Source organism: Lutjanus erythropterus, chromosome 3, assembly GCF_056507025.1.
Source record: "Lutjanus erythropterus isolate fLutEry1 chromosome 3, fLutEry1.hap2, whole genome shotgun sequence".
In the NCBI taxonomy this organism is placed as follows: Eukaryota; Metazoa; Chordata; class Actinopteri; order Lutjaniformes; family Lutjanidae; genus Lutjanus; species Lutjanus erythropterus.
In genome coordinates this window covers 34,256,716-34,282,219 of record NC_139319.1, presented here as the reverse complement: position 1 = coordinate 34,282,219, position 25,504 = coordinate 34,256,716, and the positions used below count along the sequence as shown (strand labels likewise).

Here is a 25,504-nt window from a genome sequence, read left to right as displayed (position 1 = left end):
TCTTCTCCTAACTGGAGGCATGCTCACCACCACCACTGACTATGGATACCTCATACAACACCACTTCAAAAAATTCTAACTGTTCCTTTAATATGTAGGATACAAAGTGTTGAGGTGTTCATTTACATACTCATTACCCAATCCAGATGGATGCTCAGACAGCTTCCTGTATACTGAGGGTTTAGTTATAAATAAAAGGGACCCACCCTTACACTAACTCACAAGCCTCTTGTAGAACCAGACTCTTAAAGAAGTGAAAGTTATCAGGATAGATAACTGGTCCTCTCGTCCTTTCCAGATGATTGAGATGGAGTGCTTCAAAGAAATCAACGTCTACGAGACTGATGGGACGCTGTGCTCAGACCTGGACATGAACCGGCCTAATCCTCCACCAAAGAGAGGCTTCTTCTACCGCCTGTTCAGACGAGAGGCAAGTGCTAGTGCTCCGCCAACTGTCCGAGGGGGTGGGGGCTAAGGTACTTCCTCTCTTCCTTCTTTCCTTCCTTCCTTTTTCCCCCAGGCCTTATCCAAACTCAACATGTGAAAACTTCACCACAGTAAAATATGTTGCGTCCGTTTAAGTCATTCCATTTGAAGTTGGTTAGAATAAGGCCTCTCTTTTTTTCTAGGGTTGAAATTTTCAGTCTCCTGTTAATCCCTTTGTATATTCTCTTCTTTCTGTGCCACTTTGTCTCCGTCTAATATGAGGAATGTTTTCTTAAAAGAAGCTTGTTTGTGGGAAGATATTGTGATGCACTGTATCACTGTATTGTCAGTGGTAAAAATCTCACATATTTTAGTAGTTGCAGGAGTTGCTCAACTAACGCTCACTCACTTTGTTTTGTACTTGTCTGAACTTTCCTTGAATTCAAGGGTGTAACTGCCACTGGGGACAGGGTGGACATTTCCACTTCACTTTTTTAGTTTCAGTTTGGTTTCTATATTAAAATCACTCTCCACAGTGATCTCTTGCTGGATAAATGCAGATAAGAAAAGCAAGTAGATGATAAAGATTCATCATCTGAGTCACCTTCAATTATTTCCATGTGCTCACAGTAGAAGCTTCACAGGCAGCGGTGAGTGTTCTGTGGTCGTTTTCCGCCCTGAGTTTTGTCTCTCAAGGACACATACATCTTATTGATGGAGGTTTTAAGTCTGTATTCAGCCTCAGAGAAAGACTGCTGGCACCGTTCATCACTACCTCTGCATGTTTATAAGTTACAAAAAAAATCTGCATCAATCAAAGATGAGGCAGTTCTTTGTAATAAACACAAATATACCATTGTCTCTATCACGCAAAAACTACACGATTTACAAGTACAGGCTAAGATTGTCAAAAGTATCAAAACTTTTTTAAGAAATTACACTACAATACTAACATTTTATAATATCAAAAGTACTTAAGATTTCAATAAATATAAAATTGCTCATTCAAGACCTCAGTTCAGTCTTTGGCTTGAATCATTACAAAACCAGACAGTGTTAACTGTCTTTTTTTTCTGTACCAGCACTGAGTGCAGGTGGTTGATGGGAAAAAATAAACTATTATTATTTTGTGTGCTGTGGACTTTGTATTTGTAGTATTGTATCTAAGTTAAAAATAAATGACATTATGACAACTCTAGTACAGGCAGTGCATAAAAAAACACTATGACAACTGTGCTTGCAATAATCTTTTTAATATTGATATCTTGATGTCTTTAGTTAATTGTTTTTTTGTCCCGAGGTAGCAAAACTTTATATTCTTGTGATAACAAGTTGATTGTCTTGTTATCTTGAGAAAACAAAAGACAGATTTCTCAAGATAACGAGAACATACATTTTGTTTTCTCAAAATCATGGGATAATTATGGAGAACTTGAGGAGGATCATTGAAATGCACCCACCTGTGAAGCTGCAGCCCGGCTGATCTTCTCCCTCAATAACAAGGGCTGTTCTGAGTGTTATAACAGGAAGGTCTAATGCAATTTCTGCCTGCATTAGAACTTGACTGAAGTCCAGTCTGATGCATTGGTAAATAATAGGTGCTCCTTGATCTGACATTTTCATCTTAAATCAGTTGCTACAGTTGTCACGACACCATTTGTGCATGCTGGCATGGCACTCCTGAGAAAATGACTTGTTGTTTTCTTGTGATAACGTGTTGATTATCTGCAGATAACAAAGCTTGTTTTCTTGAGATAAAGAAATAATTAAGTCGTGATCTCAATAATGGCATTTAAAAAAAATTCACAAGCACAGCCGTTCCCAGCTTTCATTAAAGAAAACATAGCATTTGTACGTTCAGTACAAGCTCAGTAATCAGTTTCACCACAATGTGTTATCTGCTGCCAAACCTGTGCCTTTGCTTCAGTTGCATGCACAGTCATTACAGTTTTGTATTTTTAATTTTAATTTTTTGTTTTCAGTTCAGTTAAGTTTTGGTTAGTTTGCGAGTGGGTTTGGTCATTTCAGTTAAGTGTTTATCGTTTCTAAAAATGTTAAGAAAACTGACCAACAGTCATAATAAACCTATGCACCAATGCCTTCTCAGGTTTGCTGTGTTGACAAATTTGATTAAATTTGCCACTTTAGTCAAATTTGACTGAAACTAAAACTACTACATTTCCTGTATATTTTTATTTTTTGTTTATTTTAGTTTTGTAAGTGCAGTATTGTTTAACTTAGATAAAAAAATAAATTAAAAGTCTAGTTTTAATTTTTATTTCAGTTAGCTAAATTTTTTTCATTCCTAGTTTTAGTTTTTAAATTCAGTTTTAATTAACCACAATAACCTTGGTTTTTTGAGTGGAGGTTGGCGTTTCAGCAAAATGCGACATTATCGTGCACATGTGATGAAAGTTGCTAACGTTAGTGACATATCCTCATTTTTGCTCTTTCCCCAGGTCTGTTTTAAGAGCGGTTACAGTGACGATGAAATCGAAGAGCCCTCGCGACTTTAAACCACTCCCTCCACCTGCCTCCTCCTCTCCCCCTCGCCGCTGAACTTCACCACAAACTCCAACCGAGCGCAAATCTTAGGAACTCAGTGAATGTTGACCTGTATTTATGAGCTGTATTAAAAGTGTATTATAATTAAAGAAAAAAGTATGAGTTTAAAGATTTTGTACATTTGTACTTGAATTTATGTCTAGATGTATATTTTCACTAAAGGTTGTATTGTACAAAAAGCCATAAAAGTACCACTTGAATGCATACATTACATTTTTATTTCCTGTTTATTTTCTGTTGGAATGAGTATGGATAATGTGTATTGGGGAGTTTTTTTAAGAAGCACAGTACCAGTAGTCTTTTTATTTTTCTCAATGTAGCATAAAGCCTTTTTTTTGTTTTTATATGTGCTGTATGTTTGTCATTGATTTGGCCGACGTGACGTGTTGTTAGCACATCAGATCCACCCGCTCCCAAACTAACCTTAGCCTCTGCACCCCTCAAGGCTCAGGTAGATCTGAATGAAGCGTGTAGATCCAAATGATACGGAGGGGAACTGAATCCAGTCTAACTTTGCTGTGTTGATGCCATGCTGCTTGAGCTTTCCCATATGTTTCCCAGATCTCCACCTCCTCCCCTTCAATTTAAGATGGTTTGGAAGTGATAATCAGCATCCTTCCATCGGCCCATTTAGGCTGGACTAGATGGCATGGATGTGTATTAAACCGTCTTCTAGGTGCCTGTACCAACTCGATTCTAGCAGAGATGGCATGGATTTGTTTCTGACAATCTTTTAGTCAGCATGTGCAACAATAAGAATCTTTTCAAAGGAAATATTACAGAGGCCTGATAATTATCATTTCTGGAGCTCTCCGAAAATCTCTCATGAGCTGCAAAAGGCTCAGAACCTTAATTTCAGATGCCATGTTTCCTTTGGGAGCACAGCTGTTAAATCAAAGTCTGTTACAATATTCACTCAGGCAAAACAATTTTTGGTTATTTATCTTTTTCCTCATCCTTCTTTCCTGCTTCTTTTGCTGTACTACCTGGCTTTTACTTATTTTTTCCTGATGTGTCCAGTTATTATAAACCTGTTCCATGTGCGGAGTGGAAATCCTTTCCCTTGAAATATCCTCTTTATTTGCCACCCATATTTTTAGTATACCAGTAAGCCTAGGACAGGTTGACTGGAGAATGAGTTGGAACATAGAGACTGATGATGATGGTAATGATGATGATGATGGGGACTGTATCGGAGATCTGACCTGCAGCTGACAAGGGCTTCATCTAGATAACAAATTGCTGTTGCTTCAAACTAACTTCCATTGATTCAGCTGTCAGCAGCTGTTAGCCTCTGCGCTGAGTCAAGACACAGCCTGCTTCGGCCTCTGTGCCTGTTGATCATAGATAGCGCCGTGCCTGTCGGCCACATATCCCGCTAGTAGACCTCCAGTTAGATACTGTGGCTTTAGCTGTGTTTGTACTAGACTATGATGACATTTCTTACTCGTAACAGCGCCCGCCTTTAACTATTCCATTGAAATCCTGTATGTTATTCTCTCATATGAATGACTTGAGTAGAGGTGTGTAGACAGTGAGGAACGTGGGTAATTATGTTGAAACTCTCGCCTGCAGGGTTTGCCATCGTCTGTGTACAGGAACACTCGACCACTTGCAGAACTTACAGTTGTTGTGCACTTTTGTTTCATCGCAGAAGAAGTGTTTCCTTCAAAGTTAACCGATCATGAACAAATAACGTTTTCTGTACATTTCTAATCAGGATTCATCATGTTGTTTGTTCTCATTGGCATTTCAGGGGCTTCTGAAGCCGTTTTGCTTTTGAGTTTTGCTTCTGAGGCAGCCGCTGTTTACTCCCCACCACCTGTTTTAATGCTGTGAATACCCAATCTGGACATGTTAGCTTTGTGTGTGTGCATGTGTGTGTGTGTGCGTGTGTGTGTGTGTGTGTGTGTGTGTATGACACTGTATGCAAATGCAGCTTTTGTTCAAGCTAATGAATTGAAGTACAACAATACAGTAGTTCTAAATCATGTCGGAACTTGAATGTCACTCAATTGAATTTGAAACTTATTTGAGTCTGCTTACATTTAAAATGGTACGCATATAATTCCCCATCTCGTTAACTAATTTAGAGTTGGCTTTTTCTAAAAAAGATTTTGTCCCCTGTTGCACATTCCATTATCAAAAATCAGGAATCGAATGTGTGCATCTAGCTGTTGCAGGCTTGTCGTCACTTGAGTTTCTGTGTGTCTTTGTTATTTTTTGTTGCTCTCAGGCACATTTTGAAGCTGATTTCTCTCGCCTATGTAGATTTTAGCCTTTTAGCTCTTTAGCCTCAAAAAACTTGTAAATTATGTATTTCTAACATGTAACTAAGCTCTAACACACATTCACTCACTCTCACAGGGAAACTAAACTGTGTTTGCCACCCATGCCTCTGTCATTGTTTGAACTTTACTCTTATACCATCCATATAGCAGTAAAGAAATTCTCTTTAGTTTCATTGCACTATGGTGTGTTTTGACAATGACTATTGGAAGTGTCTTTAACTTTTTTGCCAATGATACCAAAAGCAACATTAAGTAAATCAAACTTCTTTTGTTTTATCCGAAAAATTGACTGAAGAAAGACTGTCAACCTTTATCTTATGTGCCAATTACCGACTTAAGTTCTGACATCTTGCCTTTTTTCAACCTCTTTATCATTCCGTCCATTCTGAGAGAAAGTCCTTCACATAAAGGAACTTTAAACAGCTCAACAGTTTTGAATGTCCGCACTAAGTGCATTGTAATGCCTGTTTTAAAAAATACATATGTTTTATTACTCAAGCATGTATCGGTTTGTAATACTTCAGGTTCCTTGTAAATGTAAATGATGACCTTCTAGTGCCAACATATCTCACTGGTATCTGAGGACAACTTTATAAATGACAAGGTGACCAGCTGAGTTGGCCCCGTTTGAAAACATGGCAGGCATTCCTTCTCTCCTGCCTTCCTCCGAGGCGGTGATGGTGAGTCTCCACCTAAAAACTGGGATGGCACTCACCAGCAGCGTTTAGAAGCGAGAGATCCTCACTTCCTTGATGTCACTTAAGTTTATAGTTTTGGGATAACCACCAATAACATGCTTGGTGGTTTTCTAGGGTTTCACACTCTACTGTGCAGATCTGTCTGATTGGTGATATTTTCAAGGAAGGCAGGAATGTCAAATGCATTATGGGTATTCAAATGGGGCCTGGGACTTCTTGATTTTTCTTCTTTTTTTGTATCTGTACAGTCATGTCGTTCAACCACTGCAGTCATTGTTAATTCTTGTACAAGTTGTATCACTGGTTGTTGTACCATATCTGACATTTGTAATTATGAAATAATACACTGCCATTTGTATAAAAATACTTGTGTCTGAACTTATTTGTGTCATATATTAATTTGTTTGTGTGAACAAATTGGCACAGATGGGAGAAAATAGAAAGTTAAAATAGTGTCATGCTGGTAAGACCTACAGAGACAGATTTAGTCATTTTGGGGCGTAAGGCAAAGACATGCATGGAGCCCTTCACATCTGTTTTTCTCACATTTTTTCAATCCTTGAATAACTGATAAGTCATAAAATTAAACTTTCATTTATGGTGAGGTGAAGAGGATGACTTGAAGAGTCTCACAGCCTGACCAGCCTGGTCTGGTCTGGTAATACGACAGCGGATACTTCTGTATCTCATGCCAGACGCTGGCAGGCTGAACAGGCTGTAGCTGGGGTGGGTATTGTATTTTAATGTCTTCCTGCTTCCTTTTTTTCAGTATTGCTGGGGTAGCTTTGCTTCAATTTTCAACAGTTAGTTCAACACGCTGAGCCGTTTGTTTACACGAGTTGGCTACTGTCTTCTTTAATTATTTCTGTCCAATTTAGGGGGAGGGGAGGCTCTGAGATACTCATGAAACTCAAGAAAGACATAATTAGTGAAAAGTAAAAATAAAAATGTCTTAATCTTAAGTTTATTGGATGTTTTATGGGGCCTTGGTAGCTTGGGGCCTAAGGCAATTACTGACCTTTGCCTAATAGTAAGTTCCCCCCTGAAGGCCTATTATATCCAAGCCACAATATGTATCTACACTGGTGGCGTTAGAACAATGGTAGTCAACCTTTTTTGAGTCACGACTCTCCAGAATAAGCAGGTTGGTGTTTGCAAGCCCCCAGTCTTGCCAAGATTGTTCAGTACTCTTACTGTAGTGTTACTGTATAACATATGAAAGCAACTAAACTTGAGCTTGTGCTTCATGTTGAATGTATTTTAGGGCCTGACATCACTGAGAGCTGCTTCCTGGCCCTCATTTCAAGCTGCTTGCCACAATATATAATTTTTATCTCCACACCCATCTGACGAACCCCAGATATTATCTTTTGACTGATATCCTGATATTTGCTGCAGGTAAGACTTTATTAAAGCTGTCACTTTTTCTTTCTTTACCCTTTACATATGAAATGTATACACATTAAAGTTATGTATTTCTTTCAATTCGGCGGTTGTCCTTTCTCCATTCATTCTCTGCCCCTCCCACTCAGTCAGAGATGGTGTATTATAAGGTACAGTGTAATTGTGAATGTGAAAATGAGAGCCAGATAAGTTAGATTTTCATGCACGTGTTTGTCTGATTTGATTCACAGTAAGATTTCGGCGCCTTCCCACTGTCACACCTCCCACTTATCTTTATTGTACGGATAAAAGCCACACCGACAGCATCGGTGTTGCTCAAATACGTTTTTACAATCTGGATTTCAGCGGTCCCGTGACAGCAACAATAACAACAAAAGAGAAAAAAATAGAGCCGCTCATTGGTTCTTTCTCAAGTCTCTCAACATAAGATCGCACTCTGATTGGCCACTGACTTTGCGCCCCTGCCTTCTCTGTCAAGCTCCCTCATATGCCACTTCCTGGTTTAATTTGTCGGGGGAACGCAACGCTGCATCAAAGATGGCATATTATCAACCAACATTTTGTTCATTTAGGATTATCATTGTGAAAGAATAGGAGGTATCTTGCACTTACAGAAGGCAGAGAGCCGGTGGTAGTTGTCGCGAGCAGTGTTAGCACTCTCGTCGCACTACGCACCGCTTGCTCTCTCCCTGCGCTAACTTGTCCCCACTGTGCTAGCTAGTTAGCTCACATAGTAAATATTAGCTAGCCAAGCTAGCTTGCTTACAGTTGATTGCTAAAATGGCCACCATGGAGAAACTGATGAAGGCCTTTGAGTCTCTGAAGTCATTCCAGCAGCAACAGGGACCACCAACCGCCGAGGAGCTTGTCCAGAGGCAGTAAGTGCATTTTTGTCTAACGGTGACTGCATGTCAAGCTAACAGCTTAGCTCTCCAGCTAACGGTAGTGCCTCTCAGGTGACCGAGGTTTGAAGCTGGCTTGAAGCTAGTTAGGCTAACATACAAGCTAGTGACCAGAGTCTAAGCTGTTATTTAAATTTTCTTCGCAATTTTAAATCTATTACGGTATTGCGCCAATGCTCAGCGAAGCTTGTTCGCCTCACATTTAGTTCTACATTTTCTGGGAGTCAGCCAGGGAGATTGTAGGGTCAGTCTAGCTGAATGATGTCTAACGTAGAAGGCGTCCGCTAATTGATGCCCACGCACCTGCTAAAGGGGTCAGGGACTAATTAACATGTTGAATTAACAGTTCTGTTTGGAAAGCCATGCTACAATTTGAACGTATATTATGCAGTTAATTGGAAGGGCAGATGTCATAACTACTTCAGCCGATGACCAGGTGCTTTAATGTGGTAACCTCTTGGATTGACGTCATTTACGTCTGTCCATCGCCCCCGATCCTGATCCATGGAACAAGAGGTGCTATAGCAGATATGGCTCCATGCCCTGTCTTTGGTGTGTCCTTGCTCAAGGAAACAAGTTTTTTCATCTAATGAGCACATGTTAAACACCTTCAGAAATGACAGTACCATCTTTTCCGCTTTTTCAAATGTATTATCCAGCCTGGTCAATCATTTTAAAAAAAGATCTGCCAAGTTCTAAAGTGATGGTCCAGACGTCCCTAGAATGTCTGCTTTCACCTGTTGTCAGCACTAGACGCTCGATAATGGATTGTTTCTCCAGACTATTACACAGTATCACCATTTTATTTAGGTTGTGGACTGTTAAACATGTTACATTAATGTCATAAATGAAGGTATCAAGGTAATTTATTATCATGACACAACGAAAAGAGATTTGTAGTTCCTTCATGCTACAAACATACAGCATATATACAGATATTTAATTAAATTCACTGTAAAATAGTATAAAAGTAAAATTAAACCAAACAATATACACAGTTATTTACATATACACATATACACCCTGGAACAACAAGATGGTGATGATAGTATGGTCGACATCTTCACATTAAACGTTTGACATCTGGGAAACCAAGCATCATTGGTGAGTTCACCTCCCCTTGCCTCGTCTTGTCTAGCGTATTGCATCCTAGATGTAACTATTTTGAATGTTATCAATAATGCTTTGGTTGTATCAAGTTAGTATCATCTTCTAATTCAGTTGAATGCTATTATCCTGGATAAGATTAGATGCTGAAACTCGGTACGTTTATATTTGTTGAGCCAATAAAGACTTGGTGTAGGGGAAAACCAGGTCTCTCCAGCCTTGAGCTCCTGGAAAGTAGCTGTGGTGCCAGGTTACAAAAACTGCAGCTGAGCTCAGCTCAGAGCTTTACTCTGATATGATTTATATTGTTATTACAAACAGAAAGGTATGAGAAATTTGGACACAATCCTAACTATCATGCACAAGTGGACTGTGTTATGACCATGGGGGATCAGTACAAAGTATAGTACAGGCCTTGTTCATATCTAGGGAGTATACCATGTGAACAACTTGCACTGTTAATGCTTGCATGATGGTTGTAGTCTTAATAAGGTTCATACAAAGTGGTCATTTTTTACCGGTTATGTAGCCATAGAAAGCATTGCAACTTATTTGAATGTGACATAATGTAAAACAGCAGCTAAGTTGAAGCTGAGCAGAGTCACAGAGCAGAGTTTATGCTGCTCTGTGACTGCTTTGATGTATGCTTTACAATTAGATGGAGAGTAAATAGGTCTGAAATGGTGGTCTTGTGAGTTTGTGCTTAAGTGCCATGACACTTGAAATTTCTCCCTTTAATCACTGAAGGCTGAGATTTGACTTGAGTTTAAATGTGAATCTGTGATTCTTTTCATGCCCTGATGGACATTTCTTTAGCTGATGTCTTTTCAGTAATATCTACGGAAGTGACCTGGATTGCAATGCTTTATGTACCACTGACTTCTAATATTCAGTATTCCATCCACTGGGCTATTTGGCTATTAGCAAGCGATTTAATTAGGATCCTGTTTAGAGCTGGATTGACATTTGGCAGTGGAATTTCACAGAGGTACTGCCTCAGTCTCTGAATCCAGCTCTCTGCATTTGTTCTCTCTTTGCCTCTAGGCTATCTTTTCTTGTGTTTTGCTGCTTCTTGTTTTCTGTCCCTTCTTCTCATCTTTCCCATCATTTTTCTTTCACAGGAAAAAGGAACAGGCTACCACAAAGAAGGACAGAGTTACCCACTGCCTGACAATATGTGAAAATATTGTGGCTCAGTCTCTCAGGTAGGCCTTGCTGTTTTTTTTTTCTCAATTAATTGAATGATAAATGTTTTTGCCAAAATAACCTGATCTGCTGTATATATTCTGTTTCATTACAAGCACTAAACACGCTTATCACGACAAGCTATCTTAAATCTCTTTAAATTGAGGGAGCTATGCATACTCAAAGACACTTTACATAAGTCAAGATAAGAGATACATATATAAAAACATACAAGATTAGAAGGTATTATTATTATCAGTATTCTTAAAAAAGGTGATAATAACAAAATAATACTGATTCCTAAAACAAATAAGAAACTAAACAAAATAGACTAAAATCCTAACTAAAACCTTACAAAAAAAGAAATGTTTTTAGTTTGCTTGTAAAAGAGAAGTAGTTCGTAGTTTGTAAGAGAATTTCAGAAAGTAGGACCGTCATGACTGAAAGCACCATGAGCTGAATTGATTTTAGGTACAGTGAGGAGGCCTTTATTTGATGATCTAAGGGATCTCTCTGGTCTGTATTCAGTGAGTGTGTCAGCAACAAAGGAAGGATTTAAACCATTAAAACATTTAAAAACAATATGAAGTATTTTAAAATCAATTCTTTGATTTATTGGAAGCCAGTGAAAATAAGATAAAGTATGAGTTATGTGTTCAGAGCTTTTAGTTTTTGTTAATACTCTGGTTGCTGCATTCTGAATAAGCTGGAGTTAATTTAACATCTGCTTTGTCAGTCCAGCAAAAAGTGCATTACAGTTGTCCAACCTACTGGCAATAAAAGCATGAACCAGCTCTTCAGAGTCTAACTGAGACAAGAAGCATCTAACTTTTGATATATTTCTAAGATGATAAAAGGCAGTCTTAGAAATATTAAAGATGTGCTTCGGAAAGTTAAGATCAGCATCTACAGTCACACCCAAGTTTTTGACTTGTTTCTATGACTTTACAGACAGGGGTATTAACAAAGATTGAATCTCATGCCTCAAAGCCTTTGGTCCTACTAACAGAATCTCTGTTTTCTCATGATTAAGCTGTGAAAAATTCTTGACCATCCAAAATGTGATGTCTGCAATGCACTGGATGAGATAATTTACTGGACTAAGGTCATTGATGGAAACATATGTATAACTGTGTGTCACTGGCATATGATTGAAGAGATATGAGATATTATATTGCTGTATTATGGACCCAAATGGAAGCATGTACAGATTAAACAACAAAGGACCTAGATTCACAATTACCGATAGACACAGAGAAGGACCTTTCTGTGATGTATGAAGAAAACCAGTTTAGAGCAGCATCTAATTAAAACCAGACTGTCCTCTGCTACACCTAACAGAGTTAGTATATCTAGCAAAAATTTTGTCAGATGTTTCGGCACAGATGGCCTGTCTTTTGCCTAATTTTAAACCAGGTACATATTTGGTCATCAGAGCAGGATTAAAAAAAAATCCAAAAGTGATCTGAAATCCCAACATCTAGTATGCACTTTGGGGTTATTTCAAGGCCTAAATAACTTGGTCAAGAGTGTGACCTTGATTATGTGAAGGCCTAGCAATGTGCTGTATGAGCTCAAAGGCTGATAACATGTCAGTGAACTGGTTAGCAAAACAATCAGTAGTGTTATCAATATGACTGTTAAAATCACCAGTAATAAGGGTTGAGTCATATTCAACAGTAATTTTAGATAAAAGCTCACCAAATTCAGATAAAAAGTCTTTTTTGAGTCTTGGAGGACGGTGAACTGTGAACACTAGATAGGGATATGCAGATCTGATTGTTAGAGCTAGGTATTCAAATGCAGAGTAAGAACCAAGTGAAGTGATTTTCCATGATAAGATATCTGAAAAAATGGCAGCAACACCACCATCTTTCTTATTACACCTGGTACACTGTGAAAATGAAAAATTAGATGGTGAAGCTTCAATCAGCACTTTACTATCACTTTTATCAAGCCAGGTCTCAGTGAGTAAAACCCAATCAAGTTAATGAGATTTTATGTCATTAATAATGAAGGTTTAAGTAAAAGTAAAAATGATCATAGAAAACAACATGCCACAAATGTATAACATAATATTAGACGTTAAAAGCGTTGTACAGGCCCCAGGACTAACCTGTGTGTGTGTGTGTGTGTGTGTGTGTGTGTGTAAAATACATGGATTCAGGGTAGCCTGTGAAAAGCTTTTAAGACAAATAGAGATGATTGGAAGAGTGTCACTTGTCTGGTGCGCTCGTTTGAGTCCTTCACCTGTGAACAGTTCATAATAGTATTATTGACATACACAAACTGAGTTCTCTGAGTAGACTTATTATGTGTGTAATAACGTTTGCCTCACCTTTCTTCTCTATGGTCCTGGGAGCAGAACGTCTCCAGAATTTCAGAAACTGCTCGGCATTGCAATGGAGATGTTCCTGCTCTGCAGTGATGACAGTGAATCAGATGTCCGGATGGTCGCCGACGAGTGCCTGAACAAAATCATCAAAGTGAGCAGGACTCTGTAATTTTCCAGCAAGACTCATTCCAACGATGTCCTTTATTAGCTCTTCAGTAACAGGACAGCAAGTTGATCATCAGTTAATGTTTTAATTGCTACTGAGTGAGGACATGGTACATTTACAGAATAATTAGCATAGATTTGGGTTTTCATGATGTGATCAGATGTGTTCTTACGTTATCAATTTAAAAACGGTAAAAGATTGAGTCCAATGATCAAAGTAGACATCAAAACATTATTTCTGTTGTTCTTTTCTGTTGTTTTTCAAATCAGTTTTTATTATTTTTGTGTTGCTCAGGATGATCATTTTGATTTTTATCTTCAGGCGCTGATGGACTCCAACCTGCCTAGACTGCAGCTGGAGCTGTACAAAGAAATTAAAAAGGTAATGACAGATGTGTCTTTGTTGTTAGTATTTTTTATGTAACAGCCATGCTTTGACAATTGCTTCATGTAAAGAGTGAAAATTGAAACACTCATGTAAGATACTGTTCGAGTGTGATAGTAGAAATGGTGATATCAGTGTTTGTGTATCTCTGTAGAATGGTGCCTCAAGGAGTCTGAGGGCAGCTTTGTGGAGGTTTGCTGAGCTTGCCCACCTCATCAGACCACAGAAATGCAGGTATAGACACTTATTGTTTATTACTTAATTCACATGACAACAATACTTAAATTACACTATACCAAACATGGAGCCAGACATCTTACTTGGAAGACAGCCAATTGTGGTGTACATTGTAAACTTACTGAGTAGTAATATGGTTGCCATCTTAGGCAAGTTAAATGTGTTTTGTTGATTATGATTATGTAGTATTTAACACAGGATGCATGACAATCAGCTTTGGTTAGGGAAAACAACATCACTGTTAAACACAGTTTTAAATGCTTCTTACTTGTGTGGTCTGTTTAATTCTTATCCCCCCCCCCCCCCCCTCCAACTGTTGTTGTCCAGACCCTACCTGGTCAACCTGTTGCCATGCCTAGCCAGAATCACCAAGCGGCAGGAGGAAACTGTACAGGAGACGCTGGCTGCTGCAATGCCCAAGATCATGGCTGCCTTGGGACACTTTGCCAATGATGGCGAGATCAAGGTACTCACACAAAGCAGAAACTTTGTAACTGTAGTAGTTGGAGTTATTAAATTTGGGCTGGATTTTTTTCCCTTCTTTATCGTTTTTATGCTGGAGACTTGTGTGTTTCTCTATTCAATCAAAAACAAACGTGAGCGTGGGGCTGCCCTGTACCTCAGTTGGTGGAGTGGCCGCCCCGTGTGTGGAGTCTGTCGGTCCTCTGCAGTGGCTGCTGGTTTGCCTCCCACCTGCGGCCCTTTGCTGCATGTCATCCTCCCTCTCTTCACCCCATTTCCTGTCTGCTCTTCAGCTGTCCTGTCAAAATAAAGGCAAAAAAGCCTGAAACATAACTTAAAAAAAACTAAATAAATGTGCGTGAGTTAGTTTACCCAGAAGTCATTATTAAAATGAGCCTGAGTTTGTTTCCCATCATGTCTCCAAAAACATTTAATTTTTGATACTTGTTTCGTTCCAGCACTGTCAAAAAATTCTGCACAGGAAACCCCTTAGCCCAGTGTTCCCCAACCCTGGTCCTCAGGACCCACTGCCCTGCATGTTTTAGATGTTTCCCTGCTCCAACACACCTGATTCAAATGATCAGGTTGTTGTCAGGCTTCTGCAGAGGCTTGATGACGAGCTGATCATGTGAATCAGGTGTGTTGGAGCAGGGAAACATCTAAAACATGCAGGACAGTGGGCCCTGGGGACCGGGGTTGGGGAACACTGCCTTAGACAAGGCCATAAGCATATCTATAAATTCTGAAGGCTTGCTGTCATTGTTGTTCAACCATTTTTGTCCCAGGTGTTGTTGAAGTCATTTGTGGCCAACCTGAAGTCCAGCTCCCCCACCATCAGACGGACAGCAGCCAGCTCGGCCGTCAGCGTGTGCCAACACTCCAGACGGACCAGCTACTTCTACACCTGGCTCCTTAATGTGCTCCTCGGTAGGACACCCAGACACTCGCACTCACACACACACGCTCTGGACATGCACCTTCTTACTTTCCATGTTTGAAACTTAACAACAACATATTTGTGCATGAGTTTGTGATAACTGCTTTTAGCCACAGGACTCAAGACAAGGAAATGCATACTGACCATCTGGTCTTTTCCCAGGTCTTCTGGTTCCAGTGGATGAGGAGCACCCTAGCCACCTAATTCTGGGGGTGCTTTTGACCCTCCGTTATCTGATGCCTCTGCTGCAGCAGCAAGTCAACACCACCAGCCTCAAAGGAAGCTTTGGAGTCATGAGGAAGGAAGCTGACGTACAGCCAACACCTGAACAGCTGCTACAGGTGGAGAGGAGAGTGTGATTGTGTGTGTTTTGTATATTGATCATAGAGCTCTAGCTAAATTTTCTGTGTGTGTTTCTGAAGGTGTACGAGCTGACCCTACACTACACTCAGCACTGGGATCATAATGTGGTCACAGCGGCTTTGGAGCTACTGCAGCAGATGTTCAGGACTCCCCCGCCAGAGCTTCTGCACATGCTCATCACCCCGGGCAGCATTCAACATGCCACTGTGTTTCGGCATGACGCTGAGAGTCGCGCACGCTCCGGCAGCATCCTAGAGCTCATTGGTAAACACAGCAGTCACATAAATCCCCTTTTTGTACTATGTAATGTGAGCTCTACAGGTTTTTACTTGGGATGTCAATGCACATGCTCCAGCTAGCTTTTAACTCATTAACCTTAACTGACTGACTCTGCCAGATAATTAGTTGATCAAACTCTGTCATTGTTTTGCTATAGTTTCTGCTTGGGTCTGTGTGTGTGGCCTCTTTCTTTGCTTGCTAACTTATTCTGTCTGTAAATAATTGTTCAGTTTTCTGTGAGTCTCTCTGAGCTTTTGCTGCTTTTCTCTTCCTTACCTCCTGTTTCTACTTCGTGTTTCCTGCCATTTGCAGCGGGGGGAGGGTCTTCCTGCAGTCCACTCCTTCTCAGGAAACAGAGAGGTGACTAGTCTATTTATCTCCTCTGCTCACCTCTACCCTCTTACTGATCTTTCAGTCAGGATTTGGGACTCTGACTGAGTCACCTGTGGTGGTTGTTTGTCTTCCAAATGTTTGATATTTTATTAAGAATTCAAGAATTCATTTTGAATGCACTCAGTTAAAGGTGAATTTGCATCATCCAGGTTTTTGTCTCTTTCCCTCTTTTCAGTTAGTGTTAGTGCTGATGTTATGTTGACATTAACTATATTTCCAGGTAAAATGCTTTCTGGAGAGGAAGATGGGTTGGAGGATGACGCTGAGAGAACAGAGGTCACTACCGGTGCCTTCACAGGTGAGATGCTTCCACCAAGAGGCAGAATGTAAACTTGTTGCTAACTGTAGCATAAGGTTGATTGTTTCTGTTTTTGTATCATACTCACACTTGCTCCTCACTAATGGTTAAAATAAGCACAAAAATGACCATTACCAACATGAACCACCATGTTCTGAACAGACACATGATAAACTCGTGAAAGGTAATGTTTGCAATTTGGACCATAAAATGGCAAACATAACACACTGGCAGCCCAGCACTATGCCAAGGCATGATGGGTAATGTGGGCCATCGCTAGGCTAGGCCTTAATGATCAAATGGGATGCTGAGAGTTCGTTACCTGCCTCTGTGCAGCGAGAGCAGCATACTCCGCGTAGATTGCAAAATGCAGATAAATATATTTTTCAGTGTCTTTTTTTATTTAGCACCAATTTCACAGTTACTTGCATATTGTAAAAAACAAAAAAAACAAAAAACGATTTATAAATAGTACTTCTTGCCTGTGAGACACAGACAGAGCTAAGATGTGAGCCTGCAAGATCTGGTGCATCCAGCTGCATAGATTAAAATAAATTAAAAACACCAAGTCCATGTGTTTCTGCTTGGTGTGACAATATAACAGCACTGCATTAAGTTTCAAATTATTATTTTATCTTTAATATCACAATCGAAATCATATCCATAACTTTAAGTCCTCTTATGGAGCACAGAACAAAGTGTTGGTGAGTTGGCAGATGGAGAAGAGAGATGTTGGGTGTCAGATCCATGGAAGACGGATGACAAGGATTTGAAACTCACTCGTGCTGATTAATGAGGCTCAGCGGGCAGACATGCCACTCCACCAGAAGAATCTCAGAATGCATAGCAGGGCACAGATTCTAGAGATTGTTTTTATAAAATCTTAGTTCTGACAGTAAGTTGATTAAAATGCTTTACTGTTGTTTGTTGATCATCCCTTCAGTCATCAACGTCCATGTAAGATCTGATTGCCAATCGGCACAAGCCTACTGTGACGGTATTAAGACTATATTTCACTTGTAAAACTAGATGGTAAATACCCATGCAGGGAAAAAAATGCTTTCTATATGTCTTTCTTTCAGCTTCAGTGGTTGGTGCCGACAGCTCTTCTGCAGCGCAGGTGGACATCATCACCGAGCAGCCACGCTCCTCTCAGCATACCCTGCAGCCTGGCGACTCAGTAGACCTCAGCGCCTCGTCAGAGCAGGGTGGTGGTGGGGGCGGGACATCTGCATCAGACACTCCAGAGTCACCTAACGACAACGAGGAGGAAATGCTGAGTCGGAGCTCCAGTGGTGGGGCCAACATTACTCCAGAGACGGCTGACTACACCACGCCAGAGAACGCCACGCCGGAGGGAGGGCCCTTAGGAGAAGGCGGAACTCTGCTCGGCACTAATGATCGCTCACTTCCACCCAGCGACTCCTCCCAGACAACAACGGAGGGACCAGACTCAGCTGTCACTCCCTCCGACGTAGCAGAGCTGGTTAGTGTGACTGTGTGGGTGTCTGTGTGAGAATACAGCTTGAACATACAGTTCTTCAATTCTGTGTGTGTCTGTGTGAAATACAGAGGACAGTGAGCTTCCCTAGATACTGAACGACTTAATTACCATGCAAAACTTTAATTAACTATGAACCCTACAGTCCCTAATGGCATAGTTACCAGTTTATGAATGATGCTACACTTCATAGAATTAGGATTTGTAGAATGGACAACATCTTCATTCGTGCTTCCATTCTCCACAGTTTTTAAGCATTAAACCACATCAGTGTTTTTGTGGGTTTTATCGCATCATTTACATATTGCATTTACTTAAAATTGCTATGAATAATTTCCCCAAATCAAAGTATAATGCTTTCATTTTTCTATCCTACCTTACAGACAACCATTAGCTTCAGCTCATGTCATACAGTGTTAAAGTCAACTTTTTTTGGCATCGGAGCTTCAGAAAAATTCTGACAGTCCATGTTGGGTATAATCTGACATAGAAGTGAGTCTATGAATAGTATAATAGTAATAATATTAGTGGAGTCTAATCCTTCTGTGTAACTGTGTAGAAGTACCAGGTTTAAACAGAATTAACATACATGCATTTTTTTTTCTATATTCAGTTGTGAACAAAGGTTTGGTAAAGCATTTGTATGGTCAGTTTTCACATCATCACATTTCATATTAGTGTATAGGTAGTGTCTTGTAATAAAACTGCACCTTTTAAAATATATTGATGTCACACACCTGGTTTAATCATTTGGGTTTTTAGCAGGCAGGTCATGTTATCCTGCTCACCCTCGAGAGACCTTTAGGTGTGAGATTGTCCATTCTAACAATTCTACCTCTATGGTCTTGCCCCCTCTCCTTCATCCTTCTTCCCACTCCGTCGCAGTCACGCACTCCATTGCCACGGGTGATTGAGCTGCCCCCACCCTCACCAACTTCCACTGAGGGGCCCGATGCCACAGACAGCGACTACACTGCTTCCTCTTCGTCTTCTTCTTTCTCTTTCTCCTCCTCTTCTTCCTTCTATGCCACCTCCTCCTCCTCTAGCACTAGTGACAAGGTCAGCCAATTGGACACTTTGAACAGAGTGGGGGAGGGGCTTGCTTGTCTGGAAACTATTGGCTTTCCTCATTTCTTTCTCTTTTCGTTCGCTTGTTCGTCACAACCCATGCACAGAATTTGCCCTGCTTTTTGCTACTCTTCCTTCCCTCTTCTTTTCCTCGTTTCCAGTGGTTCTGTCTCAAAAATGAGATGTTTTTGAAAGACCTTTGTAGAAACAAGCAACCCCCAACATCCCATTTTGATGGCTTGAAGTGAAGAGTTCAAAGTAGAAGCATGAAGGGCTTCTGTTCCTTCAACCTTTTCAAGAGAATGTGACAGGCTTTTGTTCCAGTGAAGGGCCAACCCTGGAGAAAAACATCTTTGAAATTCTTGGATTAAGAGTACTTTATGCAAGGAAATAAAAGCAAAAAAGTAGTAGTTCATCTAATAAAAAAAACACTTGCTTCCTTGATCGAAGAGGAATTTCCAAGTTGAATAGTTTGGATCAAAAGCTTGCTCTTCCTCTGGTGGATTGTGGCAATCACAATTGTAGAGTTCTCCAGCCTGTGCTTTTTCCTGTGTGAAGCTTATTTGCTGTAAATTGCGTTGACCAGAGCATGATTCAGTAGAGTTTAAAGGGGAATGTTTGTTTGACTTGCAGTTTTAGTTGTTGTTTGTTACACTGTGTCTTTGTCCTCAATCCAACAAATCTAACTCAGTAATGAGTTGAAGTTTTTAGGTATCCTCTGCATGTGGTTGCATTTCAGATTTGTTGTGTTTGGTGTTTCTGTAAAGTAAGTTTAGTTCCCCCCTGGAGATGTTTGCTCTGTGTTTCTGTGTATAAGGTGCTAGATGGCAGTGAGAGCCAATACTCTGGGATGCAGATCGGAACACTACAGGATGAAGAAGATGAAGGAGCAGCACCCTCCTCCCAAGAAGAACTCCCAGAACCATTCTTGCAGTCAGCACTGGGTATGTTAGTGTGCATATAAACAAAACCACTGGTTTGTACTGCTTCTTGCTGATATAAAGCTTTTATTATGCTCATCGTTTCTGTGTGCAGCTCTGAGCAAGCCTCATCTCTTTGAAGGCCGTGGTCACAACAGGCAGGGTTCAGACAGCAGTGTGGATCGCTTCATACCAAAGGACGAACCTGCTGAACCTGAACCCGACAACAAGGTAAAGACACGTACAAACATCATGCCAGTATTTCACACCGGAGGGTGAAAAGAGCGAAAAGTATTATGCATCTGTCTCTAACTTAATTGTCTGCTTCTTAGCCATCGCGGATAAAGGGTCCAATTGGACATTACACAGACCAGGGGGTGGAGCCACTGGTGCACTGTGTACGGCTTCTTGCTGCTTCCTTCCTGCTAACAGGACAAAAGAATGGTGAGTGTTAACAAAACTGCTCAAAATATATGAAAGGTGTGTTTAAAAACATGCCATCTGATTTGCCTACAGATAGAATTATGTAAGTATAAATAATGGGGGTGTCACAATTTCAATATTAAGTGGAAAATCAAATCGAATCTTGACCTTAAAGTCAAAAGTCAAATCGAATCATGACACCTCTAGTAACTAAATACCAGTGATGCTAGTCCACTTTTTGAGATGCTCAAGTTTGAGCAATTGTTAAACTGTTGATTTTCCATAATATTGTAGTTATATTTATTGGTTATTTTGATCTGTGCAAGACATGGCTATGAGTCCCTCCCTACAAATGCTCTTTGTGAAAACTGTAGTTCAACAGAGTTATGGCTGCATCCCTCCCATGTCCTATATTCAGAATATTAACTGCTCCTATCAGGTAGACACTACAGAGGTCCAATTAAATACAGGATATAATACCTGAATTAATATGATAATTCTTTTATTCCTATATCAGTGAATCTCTTAAATTCAGGACATAGTGTGTGTGTGTGTGTGTTGGGGGGGGGGGTGAAATGAGGGGCTTGTATTTGAATTAACTTAAACACTGCAAATGTTCTGTCAGAATTTTGATGACATTAATGTTACAAAACTATTATAAAAAAAAAAAAATTATAAGAACTTTATCACTGAATTATATTTTAAACAGTGAACAAGATTTAGAGACACAGCCTCAATGCAGTGCTTATTGTTTCTTGGTGCATCTGACATTATTGTGTGTACACATCAATCTTTGCTATGCTGTGTTTTCCAGGTCTGACCCCTGACAAAGAAGTGCGAGTGAGTGTGAAGGCTCTGGCGGTCAGCTGTGTTGGGGCAGCAGCAGCGCTGCATCCTGAAGCCTTCTTTAATTCCCTCTACCAGGAGCCGCTGGACGGCATCCCAGTAGAAGGTAGGTGCATAAAACATTAAAGACAATCCTGTTTAGATTATGTGACACATGAATAAGTCAGTGTTAAATGCACAATATGTAATTTTTGCCGCTAGGGGTCTCTGACGTGGGATCATGTGAGTTGATATCTTCAGTTTTTAACAACCACCATAGCTGGTGAAAATCTATCCGACATGACAGAATCATGGCAGAAATCATGTCACATTTAATTACGTTTAACAGCTTCCTTCCTCGCATTGAGTGTGCGTCACTCAGTTGCAAATTGCATTAATTGACAACTATATGTGTGTCTTTAGCACTGTCTTTGACCCTGCTGTCTCTCTCTCTGTCCCCTTGCAGAGCAGCAGTATATCAGTGACATGCTGGGCCTCATTGACCATGGGGACCCCCAGATCAGAGGGGCCACAGCAATCCTCTGTGGAGCCATCATACAGGCAGCACTGACCAAAACACGTTACAACATACACACATGGCTGGCCAGTGTGCAGAGTGCAACAGGTTAGTATGTGGGTGTTTGTCTCTGTCCTGACACGTTGAGAGCTAACATAATATTTATTGATTGTCTCTCACCTGTCTGTCCTGTTGCTCTCCAGGTAATCCTCTGTCCCTGGTGGATTTGGTACCTTTGCTCCAGAAAACTCTGAAAGATGAGTCTTCCGTCACCTGCAAGATGGCGTGCTCTGCAGTTAGGGTAAGACACATCTGTACGAGTGTGTAGGTGATCTCTGCTCTGTGTGTGCGCTTTTGAGTCTCACCTTTTTTTGTGTTTTTCAGCACTGTATCATGACTGTGTGCAGTAGCACGCTGAGTGAGCTCGGCCTGCAGTTGGTGATAGACCTGCTCGCTCTGAGGGACTCATCCTATTGGCTTGTCCGTACTGAGCTCTTGGAGACGCTGGCTGAGATGGACTTCCGGTAGGATCAGTTTTCTTGTTTTTTTGTGTTACTGGAGCTATTGCTCAAGCATCTTGCGCTCTAGGGTGTGCTGTACTTTAAAATCACTATATCCTGAACATTAACAATGTCCGTTGGATACACTTTTTTTTTTTTATATATATAAAGACAACATAACTTAACTCTTAATTTATTGCTGTGTATTGTACTGTGATTGCCTATTAGAATATATCCACTCATTCCTCCTTTATAGGTTAGTTAATTTCCTGGAGAGGAAAACAGAGACTTTGCACAAAGGGGATCATCACTACACTGGGGTAAGTTCTCCATTCTCTCCTTCCTTCTAGTCTTGCTGTGTCAATGCAAGTCTGTTTTATTTTTTCAACTTTGAGTTTCTGAGCCCCTGGTCCATAATTCATCCACAATCTTCTCTATCTAGCGTCTACGGCTGCAGGAACGAGTCCTGAATGATGTGGTCATCCGTCTGTTGGGAGATGATGACCCCAGAGTCCGGCACGTAGCGGCCTCTGCTGTCAGCAGGTACACTCTCTCTTCTTACATATTATATTGTCTATGTCACACATCTTGTATATACTGGACATAACTGACAACGAGCACACTTGGATTTTGTTGTCTTCCCACAAGTGTCTTTCTGATGTTTCTACTCATTGTCCTCCAACCCTCTCCCTCACGTCTTTGTTCCTCTCTCTCTATCAGGTTGGTCTCCAGGTTGTTCTATGACTGTGACCAGGGTCAAGTGGACCCTGTAGTGGCTATTGCTCGGGACCAGAGTTCAGTCTATCTGCAGCTGCTGATGCATGAGGCCCAGCCCCCCTCCCAGTTCACAGTCAGCACAATCACAAGGTATGTAGACAGAGACAGACACACACACACAGGTATCACATCTAATACACTCTCAATGCTGTCCTATTGCAAAGACATTATTCTCAAGATCATGGGTAATCTGTTTCTTTTATGGTACGTATAGTATTGCTGCGCTGAATGAGATTAAAATGTGTATATATATAAAAATTTTAATATTTTAAAATTTAAGGGTTCACCTACAAAGCTTATGATAAAATCACAGCTCTGCTCTTTTCTTTCTCTCAGGACATACAGAGGCTTCAACTTGTCCAACACTGTGGCTGATGTCACATTGGAGAACAATTTGTCCAGAGTCGTTACTGCCGTCTCGCATGCTTTCACCTCCTCTACCTCCAGAGCCCTGACTGTGAGCTTAAAGACACACATTAATGTTTTTACCTTTTTTTGCCTGCTGCTCAGTACATTTCTGTCATGTTTGTTGGTTACATCATAAAATGTTATTGTACCTTTCCTTTGTCTGTTTCTCTGCAGTTTGGCTGCTGTGAAGCTTTGTGCCTCCTGGCTTTAAATTTTCCAGTGTGCACTTGGAGCACAGGCTGGCACTGCGGCTACGTTAGCTCCAATAGCAGCTTTTCTTCACGATCTAGTCTCAACCGCAGCAGGGGCAGGGCGCTCAGGTTTGTGTACCCTCTCTCTCCCTGTACCTGTACATTTCCTTGTTGAATAATCTGCCACACAATTTCATGCCCGACATCACACTGCTCTTACTCTTCATATCAATTCTTCTTTCTCTACACACACACACACACACACACCTACACACACCTACACACACACACACCTGATTACTTCTACCTTATCCCTCTGTTCTGCAGTGTGTCACAGCCCAGCAGTGCTCCAGCGTCTTCAACCACCTCGTCCTCTTCTGCACCAGATGCTGAGCGCAGGACTCTGACAGTGGGAATGGCCAACATGGTCCTCTCCTTACTCTCATCTGCCTGGTTTCCTCTCGATCTTTCTGCACACCAGGATGCACTTTTGCTTTCTGGCAATCTGCTTGCTGGTGGGTAATATGCATACAATTTTCCTTGACCATGATATTCATTTATTTGCAAGGACACCACTAGGTGACTTTAAGGTCAAGATTCGATTTGATTTTCCATTTAATATTGAAATTGTGACATCCCTATTATTTATACTTACGTAATTAACCAGGCTCTTAATCGTGTTCCCAGCTGTTGCTCCAAAATGCATGCGTAACCCCTGGGCTGGAGAGGATGAAGGCAGCAGCGGCAGCACAAACACTAGTGGAGGCCCAAATAAGATGGAGGAACCATGGGCAGGGCTGTCAGAGCGCTCCCTAGTGACCATGGTGGAGCAGCTCTTCTCCCACCTACTAAAAGTCCTCAACATCTGTGCGCATGTGCTGGATGACACGCCACCTGGACCAGCAGTGAAGGCAATTGTTCAGAGTCTTTTTCTCATTTGCTCGGCCAAATTTTATTGCCATTTATCTGCATATTGTGTTGAAATCACATCTTGTATTTTGTTCCCTACATTTTAGGCCACCCTCCCGTCCTTGAGCAACACCCCCTCCCTCAGTCCCATCCGGAGAAAAGGCAAGGAGAAGGAGGGTGCTGAGCCCAGCGCTGCCCCTATGAGCCCAAAGAAAGGCAATGAGGTCAACACAGGTACATGCACACCTGACCACACATTAACACAGTTAATCTCTCGGAGGTGGTCTGTAAGTATTTAGTAAGTTTAATGTTGTACATTTTGTGAGCAGGCAGGCCCACAGACAGCACAGGGTCAACAGCCATAAACAAATCGACCACCCTTGGCAGCTTCTACCACCTGCCGCCCTACCTCAAACTCTATGATGTCCTCAAAGCTACACATGCCAACTACAAGGTCAGAACCCACAGTCATTTTATACTACTTTTGTTTTAATAGAAAAGTTTTTTTTTTTTTACAAATTTTAGTAGCCTAAATTGGGGATTGGTGTTAATTTTGTTTATCTCCTACTGTAGGTGACGCTGGACCTCCACAGTAGCCAGGAGAAATTTGGAGGATTCCTGCGTGCCACTCTAGATGTTTTGTCTCAGCTCCTGGAGCTGGCCACACTACACGACATCAGCAAGGTAAGAATGACATCAGCTCTATTGGAAATCGGACATTGTTTATATATATTTGTGGGAGCAGAAAGGAGGAGGGTCTGGATGACTGGAAGGAAAGAAAATGAAGTCATTTTGTTTAATTCATATATGCCAATGTAAAACCATTCTTTACATTGGCTGCACTATTTCAAGACAATATTTCTTAAACCCTGATTGAAATAGCTCTGATTACAGATTCCCACTCAACTGTTTACGTGGACTAAATAAAATGATTGATTAAGACCACTCACTGTGAAGCAGAAGAAGTGGTCATTTTTGTTAATGCACATTTCAAGATGGACCTACATCGTGTCCTGGGAAAAATATTTTCTCT

The 25,504-nt window shown here is 40.8% G+C and overlaps 2 protein-coding genes across 4 annotated transcripts in view; both read left to right on the top strand.

The window, feature by feature from the left end:
* The window catches only part of grk4 (G protein-coupled receptor kinase 4), a 70,816-nt gene extending 64,470 nt beyond the window's left edge, over positions 1-6,346 (top strand). For 2 of the 3 annotated variants that reach the window (XM_084715877.1, XM_084715879.1), the window contains exons 15-16: positions 299-430; positions 2,886-6,346. In XM_084715877.1, coding sequence (XP_084572003.1) covers positions 299-430; positions 2,886-2,942 — 189 coding nt within the window. In that variant the 3' untranslated portion in view covers positions 2,943-6,346. Of the gene's footprint in view, positions 1-298; positions 477-2,885 lie in introns of all 3 variants that reach the window. The other variant, XM_084715878.1, reaches the window with a different exon arrangement.
* A 1,534-nt stretch (positions 6,347-7,880) lies between these two features.
* htt (huntingtin) overlaps positions 7,881-25,504 on the top strand; it is a 40,670-nt gene continuing 23,046 nt past the window's right edge. Inside the window, exons 1-29 of the mRNA XM_084715876.1 lie at positions 7,881-8,262; positions 10,515-10,598; positions 12,944-13,064; positions 13,401-13,460; positions 13,618-13,697; positions 14,028-14,166; positions 14,948-15,089; positions 15,262-15,440; positions 15,522-15,726; positions 16,054-16,101; positions 16,355-16,432; positions 17,515-17,918; positions 19,819-19,945; positions 20,037-20,152; positions 20,254-20,365; positions 21,159-21,296; positions 21,636-21,794; positions 21,890-21,987; positions 22,071-22,210; positions 22,443-22,506; positions 22,629-22,729; positions 22,907-23,053; positions 23,300-23,420; positions 23,546-23,691; positions 23,890-24,077; positions 24,250-24,473; positions 24,579-24,705; positions 24,801-24,925; positions 25,045-25,155. Coding sequence (XP_084572002.1) covers positions 8,165-8,262; positions 10,515-10,598; positions 12,944-13,064; positions 13,401-13,460; positions 13,618-13,697; positions 14,028-14,166; positions 14,948-15,089; positions 15,262-15,440; positions 15,522-15,726; positions 16,054-16,101; positions 16,355-16,432; positions 17,515-17,918; positions 19,819-19,945; positions 20,037-20,152; positions 20,254-20,365; positions 21,159-21,296; positions 21,636-21,794; positions 21,890-21,987; positions 22,071-22,210; positions 22,443-22,506; positions 22,629-22,729; positions 22,907-23,053; positions 23,300-23,420; positions 23,546-23,691; positions 23,890-24,077; positions 24,250-24,473; positions 24,579-24,705; positions 24,801-24,925; positions 25,045-25,155 — 3,882 coding nt within the window. The 5' untranslated portion in view covers positions 7,881-8,164. The remainder of the gene's footprint in view (positions 8,263-10,514; positions 10,599-12,943; positions 13,065-13,400; positions 13,461-13,617; positions 13,698-14,027; positions 14,167-14,947; positions 15,090-15,261; positions 15,441-15,521; positions 15,727-16,053; positions 16,102-16,354; positions 16,433-17,514; positions 17,919-19,818; positions 19,946-20,036; positions 20,153-20,253; positions 20,366-21,158; positions 21,297-21,635; positions 21,795-21,889; positions 21,988-22,070; positions 22,211-22,442; positions 22,507-22,628; positions 22,730-22,906; positions 23,054-23,299; positions 23,421-23,545; positions 23,692-23,889; positions 24,078-24,249; positions 24,474-24,578; positions 24,706-24,800; positions 24,926-25,044; positions 25,156-25,504) is intronic.